Here is a 13,478-nt window from a genome sequence, read left to right as displayed (position 1 = left end):
CAGCCAACATGGATTTAGGAAGGGCAGGTCCTGCCTCTCCAACCTGATCTCCTTCTATGATCAGGTGACTCGTCTTGTGGATGTGGGGAGGCCTGTGGATGTAGAATCATAGAATCATAGAATCATAGAATCAACAAGGTTGGAAAAGACTTCAAAGATCATCAAGTCCAACCTGTCACCCAAGGCCTCATTGTTGAGGACCATCTGACTGCACCAAACTGATAGATAGAAAGGAAAATCAGGTCAAAACTTGCCTTGTGTACCGCTAAATGTACACTTTTTATTCATTCAACTATCTCTAGAAAGAAAACCCCAAACTGCACAGAACTTTATATTTTTGCTGCCAGACTAAATATTTAGCTCAACCTGAAATATTTTGCTTTCCTGTCCTATTTATCTTTTTTTTTAAATGTGCTTAACAACATCTTTTAAATGAAGAATTATTTCTAAACTCAGGGTAGGACCTTTTTTAGCTAAGAAGATCCAGATTTTCCTACTTTTCCAGCCCAAACATCACTTTTCAATGAGTAAACTCCCTGTTTGAAAATTTTACTTGTTCTCCCACTGAGAGATCTTCTATAAAACACCATTTTTCTATGCAAACACTTTTCCTCATTTATAATCAAAGGAACACTCGCTTAAGCTGTCAGTGAAACTTAAAAGGACCATTTGTGATAATATTAGAGAGACCACATGGGAAGATTTTGTCATTCTGTTAACAAAGGCCTTGAAACATAACTTTGCCTTAAGAATAGCTGTGCTTAGTATTGAATTTGGGATAGGCCATCTCTCAGATGCACTTACCAGCAATGCCTTGTTTCAGGTAGCGTAATATTGATTTTCCCCTTCTGTAACTAAACAGAAATTATAAGACCTGCCAACGATTTTTCGGTGTTGTTTGCCTACTATCTCAAAGGTGTTTTTGCAGGCAGTTTAGTGGAGAAAGCTAAGGAAGATTTAAAAAGCACTGATGCTGAGCACGCTGGTCATCATTGCTAAATTGCTTACACGCTTATTTAAGGGCTAAATGCCAACTGTCAATGTGAATATTGCCTAAACGGACTTACACATTCCTGACTCTTTACAAGCTTGACTTGCTCCATAACCTCCATACCTGTAGTCTACCTGTACTTCAGCAATGCCTTTGACACCGTCCCCCACAGTAAACTGCTGGCTAAGCTGTCAGCTCGTGGTTTGGACAGCAACATTCTGTGCTGGGTAAGGAACTGGCTGGAGGGCTGAGCCCAGAGAGTGGTGGTGAATGGTGCCACATCCGGCTGGCGGCCAGTCACCAGTGGCGTCCCCCAGGGATCAGTGCTGGGCCCCATCCTCTTTAACATCTTCATTGATGATCTGGAGGAGGGGGTTGAGTCAGTCATCAGCAAGTTTGCAGATGACACTAAGTTGGGAACAGATGTTGGTCAGTTAGAGGGTGGAAAGGCTCTGCAGAGGGACCTCGACCGACTGGACAGATGGGCAGAGTCTAATGGGATGGCATTTAACAAGTCCAAGTGCCGGGTGCTGCACTATGGCCACGGCAACCCCATGCAGAGCTACAGGCTGGGGTCAGAGTGGCTGAGAGCTCCCAAACAGAGAGGGACCTGGGGGTACTGATTGACAGCCGCCTAAGCATGAGCCAGCAGTGTGCCCAGGTGGCCAAGAGGGCCGATGGCATCCTGGCCTGCATTAGGAATAGTGTGGCCTGCAGGAGCAGGGAGGTCATTCTGCCCCTGTACTCTGCATTGGTTAGGCCACACCTTGAGTACCGTGTCGAGTTCTGGGCCCCTCAGTTTAAGAAGGACATCGAGACACTTGAACGTGTCCAGAGAAGGGCAACAAGGCTGGTGAGAGGCCTTGAGCACAAGCCCTATGAGGAGAGGCTGAGGGAGCTGGGATTGTTTAGTCTGGAGAAGAGAAGGTTCAGGGGTGACCTCATTGCCCTCTACAACTACCTGAAAGGTGGTTGTAGACAGGAGGGGGTTGGTCTCTTCTCCCAGGCAACCAGCACCAGAACAAGGGGACACCGTCTCAAGCTGCACCAGGGGAGGTTTAGACTCGAAGTGAGGAGAAAGTTCTTCACTGAGCGAGTTTTTCATCATTGGAATGTGCTGCCCAGGGAGGTGGTGGAGTCACCATCCCTGGAGGTGTTTAAGAGGAGATTGGATGTGGCATTTGGTGCCATGATCTGGTCATGAGGCCTGTGGTGACAGGTTAGACTCGATGATCCTTTGGGATCTCTTCCAACCTTAGTTATACTGTGACACTGTGTGATACTTTGGGAGACTAGAGTCTTACCGGAAAAGGGGCGAGGGGAGTGTAGTGGGAGGGGTGTGAGGATGGCTAGCAAGGTGTGCCCTAATTGTAATTGTTTCATCTGTGGGGTCTCAACAACTTGCAACCTATCTTGTCTGAGCGACCACTGTTCCACCCATACTGGATTATCTGTTTTCCATTTTAATTTGAGGGTTGGCTGCTGACCAGTAGCTCCTACAGAAAAGGATCAGTAACGAGTTTTGCTCCTAGCTAACTTAAGGCATCTCAGCCCAATAGAGCAACTGGAAGGGTTAACACGTACAGTCTTACACTGATTGATTTACATCATTAAAAGCTAATTGCACTGGCTCTTTGCTGACCCAGGTTGTTTGGATACCTTCTAAATCCATGACTCCAGAGTTTTCCATCAGCAATGGCTAGTGACCATTCCATTTATGGTGAGGTATAATAGTGACATCAGCTCCACTATCCACAATCATTGAAAGTTGTATAGTTTGTCCACAAGGGTGTCTGATAGTTACAATCTCTTCTGGTTTTCCCATTTGGATTTCTAGGGCCAATGAGATATTAGGCATACCGGTGGAACCCCCTTGTCCTCGAAGCCTGTTAGAAGCCTTAGGCACTCGGGAGTCAAATGGCATTAGCTGAGCAATTTTGGTCCCAACAGGAGTCCTAACAGGAGGGGTAATGGTATAGAGCATAACTTTTATAACCCAGTCATGATCAGAATCTATTAAACTGGGAGCTATAAAGATGCCCTGTCTAGAGGTAGGTGATCTGCCCATTAACAGAGCACAGGGTAGAAGACCCTGCTGATCAGACTCGACAACAACATTTGTGGACTCAAGAGTGACATCCACTGCAGTTGTGTATCCTGACTTTAACCCATAGGTAGTTATGGCTTGTTTAGCTTCTTTTAACATTTTCTAGTCCAGAGATTGCCATATTCTTTGTTGACCTTCTAATACCACAGGAGATGCATGTACAGGAAAATCCACAGATTCTTCATCTGTTACTGCATTTCTCACAATACCTTTCCACAAGCTCAGCGCAGCAGTTCCGTGTCCCTCTGTGGTGAAGGCACATTATGCGCAGATACTGAATCTTGTCCCAGCATGTGGGCAAGCTTCCTCTCCTTCAGCAGGAAGACAAAAGCCAAGGCATTAGCCAGGCTAGCACGCATCTAGTGCATGCGGTGCTCGTGCTAATACCAAATATGGGAGAATTCTAGCTTCATGCTTTCCCATAGGCGGAAACTAGTTGTTTATGAAAGTGCCTATTGGTCAAACCCAGCCTCAAGGGATTCTATAAGTATTACCCCAGTTAGTAAACAAGTTGTCTCCTCTTCCATTCTGTCTCTGTGCTCGCTCGAGAGTGTAACTCCGAGCCGCAGCCTCTGCAATTGTGAAAAGCCATTGGGAGATCATTTCCACAGAGGAAGGATGCCACACTGAGCTAAGGAGCCAGCGTCACCATAGCCAGTCATATTGACCAGGAGAGACCCCCGTCGCCATCGTAGGGACTGAACCAACCCCCGAGGGTAAGATCTGCCCAGTTGCCGGTGAGAAAGGACTTGACCAAGTCTGGTAGTCCGAGCAGTTGCTTAACCCCACTGTAGTGGGAGAGAAGAGCACCACGTGTGCCGCTCTGAGCCCTGTTAAACTCCAGGGACTACTTAAACATCGTTCGTGCTTACACTGCACCGAACCCAGGACCGCTCCGGATATCCTGCTGTCCCTTTAAGCTCAGTAAACGAGAGGAGCCGCCGCTTGTCGCAGCCGCATTCCTGTCTCCAAGGCTGTATTCCTCAGTCCCGGGAACCTGCCGTAGCAGGGTCAATCCCTGCCAGGCCTGCCCCACCTGCTGTCCCTTTAAGCCCAGCGAACGAGAAGCCGTCGCTAACGTACTGGCAACCGTCACCCCGCCCTGCCGTGCGAGTCGACTCTGGGAATCGATCCCGTCCTGGGACCAGCCCTACCAGCCCCACAAGCCAGCTCGGCCCCGAACAGGACCGCTGCCTATTGTCTGGAGAGAACTTGCCGAGTCCTGTGAAGAGAACTTGCCTATTAGCTAAGCCCAGGTTCCATTTCCTCTCCACTGCCGCGGAGAGAGGAGCCGCCCATGTCCCGCTGAGTCGCCATCTAGTGGCCAAGCAGCAGGACCTGCACCCTTCTTGTATATAAATACAGAAATAATTTGTAATTTTTGTGCTTCCATTGACCACATTTGGTGCAGGGAGCAGTAGGATAGCTCAGACACAGGCTGGATTAAAGGAAGGACTGACATCAATTGCCTATCCAGTCAAGGGCAGGGCTGGGTTGGTCACTGTGTTTGCCACCAAGAAGAACTTCTTGCTCTGCTGTTGGCTGCAACCCAATAGGCATTGAGTGGTGGAAATATTTACTATGCCAGACCTTGCCATGAGATGGTTCAGGCTGGCTGCCAGTTGTTATGGCCTGTAATGGCTTTTGTCACAGCCATTAAAGCCATCCCTTGTACACAGTGTTATCAACAGGTCAGAACTGGGAGGAACAGACACTGTAGCTTCATCTTTCACACCAACATTGACTCAGGCTGCTGTCAGAACCTTAAGGAGTGTACTGAACCAGGGCAGACCTATTGGATGGCCCAAACTCTGGGCATAGAAGGCATCAATAGAAGCCAAGCCTGCCCAAAAGGGGAACCCTGGATCTGCTTCAGTAAGCTAGGCCAGTGGGGTCTTAGTGACAACGGAGGGCTTCAGGGTCAGGCCAAAGAACAACTGGCACAGAATATGATCAAAGCCTTAAAGGCATTCGTGTCTAAACCATGAACTGGAAGTGAGGTGAGCACACTGCAGAGAGAGCTCAAGGAAAAGTTATAAAAGGAACTGGGACTCCCTTTTGTAGGCAAAAATTGATTTGTAGATCTAGCTGAGAAAGTGGCAGAGAATTTAAATGTAACTTCTGGTGGCCAGCACCAGAACAAGAGGACACAGTCTCAAGCTGTGCCAGGGGAAGTTTAGGTTGGATGTTAGGGAGAAGTTCTTCATAGAAAGAGTGACTGGGCATTGGAATGTGCTGCCTAGGGAGGTGGTGGAGTCACTATCATTGGAGGTGCTTTGGAAGAGACTGGATGGGGGGCTTGGTGCCATGGTTTAGATAGTGTTGGGTGATAGGTTGGACTCAATGATCTCAAAGGTCTCTTCCAACCTGGTTAATTCTATTCTATTCTATTCTATTCTATTCTATTCTATTCTATTCTATTCTATTCTATTCTATTCTATTCCATTCCATTCCATTCCATTCCATTCCATTCCATTCCATTCCATTCCATTCCATTCCATTCTAATTGCTGGGTCTGTGCAGGTCTCCTGATGAGTGGAGAATGGCCATGGGAAGGAACCAGCTTAGATCCTTAACAAAGAATTAAATGGAATCACTCAGACATTCCAGGTAAAAAAGGAAGACGTCAGGAATGGGCACTGACATCAGACACTATAGGAGCAGAATGCCCAGAGCAAAAGGGGAGCTCTTTTGGTAAATGGGTTGGAGAAACTCCCTGCAAACAGACATTAAGATACAATGGTACCCACTCTGCTTGGTGGCCTGCAGACCCTTTATGGGACTGGTCCAGGGAGAAGGCTAAAAATTGTATGAACACCACTGACAGTGACATATTCAATGGTTCAGGGACAAATCCACCTCAGGGAATATCAAGTACCTCAAAATTCTGGCAAAATATAGATATTGCATCTAACAATTGGTGGAAAGCCCCAGATGGATTATTTTGGCTTTGTGGACAAACAGCTTATCCAGAACTACCAGCACACTGTGGGGGGAGTTGCAGATGAGGGATCATCCAGCTAGGATTTTTCTTGTTACCTCTTCAGGAAAGCAATGAATTGGGGATCCCCATTTTTGAAGAGTTGGAGGGAGAGAAAAGATCTTTCAAAGCTGGAGGTGCTCAGGTGTGGGGTGATGATAAGTGGCTGCCCCAAAGAAGAAGAGAGACCTATGGACCTGCCACCTGGGCTCCAGACAGTAGTTGGGGACATGGAACTCCAATCTATGCTGAACAGAATTTGATTACAGGCTGTGGTGGAACTCAACGGCAATGAGACTGCCTTGGGGGCCTGGGGGAAGGGAAGGGAAGGGAAGGGAAGGGAAGGGAAGGGAAGGGAAGGAGAAGGGAAGGGAAGGGAAGGGAAGGGAAGGAAGGAGGGAAGGAAGGGATAGGGAAGGGAAGGGAGAAGGAAGGGAAGGAGGAAGAGGAAGGGAAGGGAAGGGAAGGGAAGGGAAGGGAAGGGAAGGGAAGGGAAGGGAAGGGAAGGGAAGGGAAGGGAAGGGAAGGGAGTATACCAGGTTGGAAGAGACCTTCAAGATCATCGTGTCCAACCTATCATCTAACACCACCTAATCAACTCAACCATGTAACCAAGTACCCTGTCGAGTCTCTCCTAAACACCTCCAATGATGGTGACAAGCACCCCCTCTATGAAGAACTTCGTCATAGCATGCAGTCTAAAGCTCCCCTGGTGCAGCTTGAGACTGTGTCCTCTTGTTCTGGTGCTGGTTGCCTGGGAAAAGAGACCAACCTCTGCCTGTCTACAACCTCCCTTCAGGGAGTTGTAGAGAGCAACAAGGTCTCCCCTGAGCCTCCTCTTCTCCAGGCTAAACAATCCCAGCTCCCTCAGTCTCTCCTCATAGGGCTTGTGTTCCAAACCCCTCACCAACTTCGTTGCCCTTCTCTGGACTCGTTCCAGCAAGTCAACCTCCTTCCTAAACTGAGGGGCCCAGAACTGGACACAGGACTCAAGGTGTGGCCTAACCAGTGCAGTGTACAGGGGCAGAATGACCTCCCTGTTCCTGCTGGCCACACTGTTCCTGACGCAGGCCAGGATGCCATTGGCCCTCTTAGCTGCCTGCGTGCACTGCAGGCTCATGTTCAGCCTACCATAGACCAGTACCCCCAGGTCCCTCTCTACCTGGCTGCTCTCCAGCCACTCTGACCCCAGCCTGTAGCACTGCATGGAGCTGTTTTGACAAATGTGCAGAACCTGGCACTTGGATGTGTTCAATCTCATGCCCTTGGACTCTGCCCATCTGTCCAGCCTGGCAAGTCCTTCTGCAGAGCTCTCCTACCCTCTAACAGATCAACTCCTGCCCCCAGCTTGGTGTCATCCCCAAATTTTCTGATGATGGACGCGATGCCCTCATCCAGATCATCAATAAAGATATTGAACAGGATGGGGCCCAGCACTGATCCTTGGGGCACACCACTAGTGCCTGGCTGCTAGCTGGATGTGGCACCATTCACCACCACTCTCTGGGCTCGGCCCTCTAGCCAGTTCCTAACCCAGCTCAGAGTGCTGCTGTCCAAGCCAGGGGCTGACAGCTTGGCCAGGAGTTTGCTGTGGGGGACAGTGTCAAAGGCCTTGCTGAAGTCCAGGTAAACTCCATCCACAGGTACCATTAGCCAAACACCAAACTCAGCTGTGAGAGGCAATGCACCAAAATGGACTCTCCAGACTGTCTATTAGCTGAGGAAGGAGGTGGATGGGGAAAGTTTAATACATCTGATTGGTGCCTAAAGATTGAGGACAATGGGGAGGCAGCAATAAATATAGCCACCAACAGCAGGGAAATAGCTCATGGACCAGTCCAAACCTGGAAGGGACTGGAATGGGACACATTGTCTTGGTTGCCTGGTGGGCCATGGGTCAAACGAGTGTCATTCTTCTCTCTTTGTGCAACAGCAGCTCTAATCTTTCTACCATGTCTGATACCCTGGTTTGTATGGCTTATCCATCCTGCAGCCAGGCAGGTGCAGGCTGTAGCCAGATCAAGTGAGCCAGAAAAGGCTACAAAAAAGAGCAGTATGATATATCTGCAAATAAGACCAACATCAGAAATAAGCCAAGAGGAAAGGAGATGGGGAAAGGAGATGGAGAGTTAATGGGGAATGAATTTTGTGAAGAGAAATATTACAGCAAGAAGAGGAGGGATTGGTGGGATTCAAAGGAGGTAGGATCTTTACAAAGGAAGAATTGGCTAAGAGGGAGTTGGAAGAGAAAGGGAGGACCCAGACAGTTCACCTTCTCTATGTGTATGCAAATCACAAAGGGGCCTCTGCTAAGTCCCTTCCCTTGAACCTTGCTGTAAATCAGTAGGGCTCTGTCTGAAGAGAGCAGACACTGAACACAGCCTGAACTGCTGAACTTTTACGCCAGAGCACAGGCTTAACAGACTGCTGAATATTAACTTCTCCACCCAGAGAAGTGCAGAACCTAATTGAAATGAGCATAGGATGTATGAAGCAGGGAGGGTTTGTGTGAAGGGGGACATGTAACAGGGGTTTGGGGAAAGACTAAATCCTGAGTACCTGAGCCAGTGGGGAAAGGGAGAGGGAAATTTGCACCTGGAAATGTGGGATCAAAGGGGAGCTGTGCCTTCAGCAATGAGAGAGACCCCACAGGGAATTGTCCTGTGGACTCTCCCTTTATTCAAATGAAGTTTTACCAGACTCCTCTGTCTCTGTTATGAACTTTTAGATGGGAAGAATTTTTCCTTGCATGTTGCACACCCAGGGATCACAGCTGCTCCTGTCTGCAGCCTCTGGTTCACAGCAGACAGGACAACACTGAACCAGAAATGGTCTGAAGAAAGACTCTGGTGGGGAAACAACATTCTCACAAGGGTAACAGCACCAGCAGCAGCCAAAAAGAGAGGAACCAGACTGAGTGTGACATCAAAAGTGCTCTGCAGGAGAGGAAAATGAGTTTATTGCTTCTGAAAGCATCCAGGGATCATTTTCCTCAGGGCATCCTTGAGCTCCTGGTTCCTCAGGCTGTAGATGAGAGGGTTCACTGCTGGAGGCACCACTGAGTAAACAACTGACACCACCAGGTCCAGGGATGGAGAGGAGATGGAAGAGGGCTTCAGGTAGGCAAAGATTACAGTGCTGAGAAACAGGGAGACCATAGCCAGGTGAGGGAGGCAGGTGGCAAAGGCTTTGTGGCGTCCCTGCTGAGAGGGGATCCTCAGCACTGCCCTGAAGATCTGCACATAGGACACCACAATCAACACAAAACAGACAAAGAATAAAGAGGCACTGGCCACAATAAGCCAAAGTTCCCTGAGGTAGGATGTGGAGCAGGAGAGCTTGAGGATCTGGAGCACTTCACAGAAGAACTGGTCCAGAGCATTGCCCTGGCAGAAGGGCAGGGAAAATATATTGGCTGTGTGCAGCAGAGCATAGAGAAAGCTACAGATCCAGACAGCTTCTGCCAGGTGGAGACAAACTCTGCTGCCCAGGAGGGCCTTATAGTGCAGGGGTCTGCAGATGGCAACATAGTGATCGTAGGACATGGTGGTGAGGAGAAAATACTCTGTAGCCATTAGGAATACATAAAAGAAGACCTGCAGAGCACATCCTGTGTAGGAGATGTTCCTGGAGTCCCTCAGAGAATTAGCCATGGACTTGGGCACAGTCGTTGATATGGATCCCAGGTCAAGGAGGGTGAGGTTGAGGAGGAAGAAGTACATGGGGGTGTGGAGGTGGTGGTCCCAGGCTATGGTGGTGATGATGAGGCCATTGCCCAGCAGGGCAGCCAGGTAGATGGCCAGGAAGAGCCAGAAGTGCAGCAGCTGCAGCTGCCTTGTGCCTGGGAATGGCAGGAGGAGGAAGTGGATGATGGAGCTGCTGTTGGCCATCTGCTGCCTCTGGCCATGGAGACCTGTCCAAGGAGGGAAAGGCAGTGACAAGTTAGGGCACACTTCCCTCTGATATCAAAGATTGCAGTGCTCATAGAACACCTCCTGCCTCAGCTGTATGAGGAATGGATCAGCTCATTACCCATCACTACCAACCCATGGCAGAGTTCATCACAGCTTCAAATGCATCAGGGACCCAGAATGGCCATGAAGATTCCCCTGGAGTCAGAACAGAAAGTGACCAACAGCCCAATCCCAGAGAACAATAGTCCCATGGAGAGGTGGAGAAATAGGGACCAGCACTTCAGTGCTGCAGAGACAGTGAAGGGAAGAGGGAAAGGCCAAGGGGCTGGGGGTGAAGCCGTCTCCTTACCAGCTGTGCTCACTGCTGCTCACAGGATGGAACTGAAGGGCTTTGCTCATCCTTCTGTGTGCACACTCCAGGAGCCTTCAGCTGAGCATTAGCTGCCGAGATGGAGATGCCTCCAGGAGCTACAGCTGCAGTGTCCTGCACCCACAGCCTCACTGTGTCAGTGTCTGCAGTGACTTCTCCTCCAGTGAGCTCTCAGTATCCTCCCAGTCCTGGCCACCTTGAAGTTCTCTCTGCCTTCTTCATCTCCCAGAGATCCTCTGGCAGTGTCCTCAGCCCTGCTGTGCTGTGCAGAGGAGCTGCTCCTGGCCAGAGTTGTCTCTGCAGCTCTGCCTGCTTGCCAGCAGTACCTTCCAGCCCTGGAGCCTGGCCCAGCTCAGCACAACAGAACCTGCCCAGGTAATTTAAAGGAGCCCTCTGGTGGCTTTGGTGCCAAGTTCATGAACCTCAGAGACTGAGAAGCTGATGAAACCTCTCCAGAAGTCAAAGTCAGAGTCAAACTCTGAAGTTTCTTCTACTCTTAATGGGAAATGAAAGGTACAGCAAACCTGCCTGGGGCTGGGGCAGCTCTCCTCAGGTGGCTCAACTGCAACCATGGCAGAAGAGCAAATACAGACTGGATGCAGGTAGCCAATGGATCTACTCACCAGGAACCAAATGAAAGGAGACTATTGTGCACCCTTTCTACACTCTTAATGGGTCCCAGTGAAGCATACTGGGAAAGTGTCCCCAGGGTCTGGTTAGAGCAGAAAGAGACAGTGGATGCAAGGGAAGCATCACTGGAGGCACTGAAGCATCTCCAGGCTCTGGTGAGAGCAGAGGACTGTGGCAGTGCTGCCAGGTCAGGACAAGCAGCTCAAGGTGGCTCTGCTGCTGAGGAAACCTGGAGAGGGTTCATTGATCCAAAGGGCCAAGCCCTGACCCCCAGCCCCTGGCAAAGCAGATCCTGTCCCTCACCTGTGGCTCAGGGCTCTGCTGGGGGCAGTGGGGAGTGAGGATGAGCAGTGACCAGGGTAGGATCTTGCCAGGTTTTGCTGTGGTTTGCTTGCAAAGAGACAACTCCTGCTGAAAAGGAATGAACTGTACCTTTAAAAATACTTTTTATCAGATGCTTTGTTCAATAATAACCTCTCCAATTAGCTGCAGAAACCTTGGCAAGAATTAGAGGTTCAGCAGTATTTAATGAGCCCCATGGAGTATTTGGGGCTGATTACATCATCCTCAGGTACTGCCAGGAGACTCTGCCAAGGTACTGCCAAGAAGCCTCTCAACAAGTCCAAGTCAGAAGAGAACTCCAAAGTCCCTTGAAGCACTGATTGGCCTCACTGAGGCTTGTTACTGACAAAGGCTCCCCAGGGACTCGTTAGAGCAGCTTGTTAGAGGCCAGGATTGCAGGGAGACAAAGGCAAAGTGCAGGGCAGAAAAACTTGCCTTTGGTCTAGGAAGCAGAAAGGCCAAGCCCTGACCATTGCCTTTAGAATAGAACCACCTCAAAGCCTCAAAGCCAAGTTTCGCCTCATATGCCTTGGAGGCAGATGCAACTGCCAGAGCCAAGGGGACTGTAATGGGTTGGGGCAGATCCCCTCCCCACCACAGGCAGAAATAACGACTCAGGCAAACGGATTGCAAAAGTGATGAAAGTTTAAATAAAAAGCAGTGAATGTTACAGAAAACCCAAAGCGCAGTGACAAAGAAAGATCCCATCCCCACCTGAGGGTGCATCCAAAACCCCCAGGGCTCCTTCTTCCCCCTCCCTCTGCTGGGCTAGTCTCAGCTGGCCAGGCCTGAGACTGCCCATCCCCCTGTGGCCTTGGGCCCAATCAGGCCCATGGCCGGGAGATCTCTCCCCCAGTTACCAAGTCTCAGAGAGGGAAGGAAAGAGGAAGTGCCAGACTCCGCACTGGATCTTATAGTGGTGCAAAGAATTATGGTAGGAAATACACAATTTCCTGTGTCCATCCCTCTGGGCTGGACTTCTGGACACAGGAAGTGAATGCACCAGGGGGGCACCCAGCTCAAACTACAACAGGGACAAAGACCTTGGTCCTGTTGGGCCTCTCAGCCTTGCCAGAGCCCTTGGCCATGAGATACTCCCCCACCCTTACCCGATAGAGAGCATTTCCCATGGGAACAGAGAGGGAAGAAAGAGGAAGATAAGGACTTTGCAGATGCATTTATAGAGTGCAGGATATTATGAGTATGAAATAGGCTGTTTCCTGTGTCCTCCTTATTGGGTTGGACCCTCTGGACACAGGAGCTGTAGGTGATGTGGCAGGAATAGAAGGTACCCAGCCTGAACTGCCACAGAAGGTGAAGGGAAAAGTCTGAACACAGCTGGTGACCAAACCAAGAGATTCCAAAACAGGCAGTGAAAGGTGAGGAGATCTTCTCCTGGCTAGCTGATGGAAGGGAAAACTCAAGGTTCTCCAAACAAATAACAGGAAGAAGTGATCCAGAGAACTGGAAAAACTCACCAGCTAAGGCTGTGCAGTGTTGGTGGTCAAGAAAATGATGACACCAAGATGTGCTCAAGCACCAGCCTTCAGCAGAGGCCACTTGATTCATACACATCATGGCTTATATCTTTTTCTTTCTGTGTCCCTGTGCCCTTTGTACTTAAGTGATTGGTTTAGGCTTGGTGTCCAGGCACCCCTCTCCCCCTTCTGGTTTCTGGGGAGTCCCTCTCTGTTTCTTCCTTTGTTATTCACAGATCTTCTTTCCTGGTGTTGTTTGCATTCCTGATTCAAGGGCAGAGCTCTGCTTAGTTCAAGGTTAAAGCTGCCCATGGCCACCTGCTTTACCTACAATTCCTCCTTTTTGCCCAAGGCTCATTATCTTCTTCAGGGCCCTTTGCAGACATGAGAATGAACAGGGCACTGCCAACACCAGGATTAATCCAATCAGCAATATTCACAACCCAGTTTGTAATACTCTTATGTCTATGTTTAGAATGATCTCTTCAGTGTGCACAACACAGACCATCACATTCTGTCCAGCCCTGGCCATGAGCTGATAACAAAGAACCAACAGCAGCTCAATTTTGCAGGCTGGCAGGGCTGACACTCTCCACACCAGTGGCTAATTCAAGCAACACTTTGATGTTCCCTTGTCTTGTTTTGCAACCCAAGATGCCAGTTCCC

At 49.5% G+C, this 13,478-nt stretch overlaps 1 protein-coding gene across 1 annotated transcript in view; it reads right to left on the bottom strand.

The window, feature by feature from the left end:
* The window catches only part of LOC128898173 (olfactory receptor 14J1-like), a 56,074-nt gene that overhangs the window by 42,030 nt on the left and 566 nt on the right, over positions 1-13,478 (bottom strand). The window contains exon 2 of the mRNA XM_054170263.1: positions 9,043-9,800. Within this exon, the coding sequence (XP_054026238.1) occupies positions 9,043-9,800 (758 nt within the window). The remainder of the gene's footprint in view (positions 1-9,042; positions 9,801-13,478) is intronic.

The sequence above is a fragment of the Dryobates pubescens genome, chromosome 19 (genome assembly GCF_014839835.1).
Source record: "Dryobates pubescens isolate bDryPub1 chromosome 19, bDryPub1.pri, whole genome shotgun sequence".
Classification (NCBI taxonomy): Eukaryota; Metazoa; Chordata; class Aves; order Piciformes; family Picidae; genus Dryobates; species Dryobates pubescens.
This window is presented reverse-complemented; position numbering and strand designations above follow the sequence as displayed.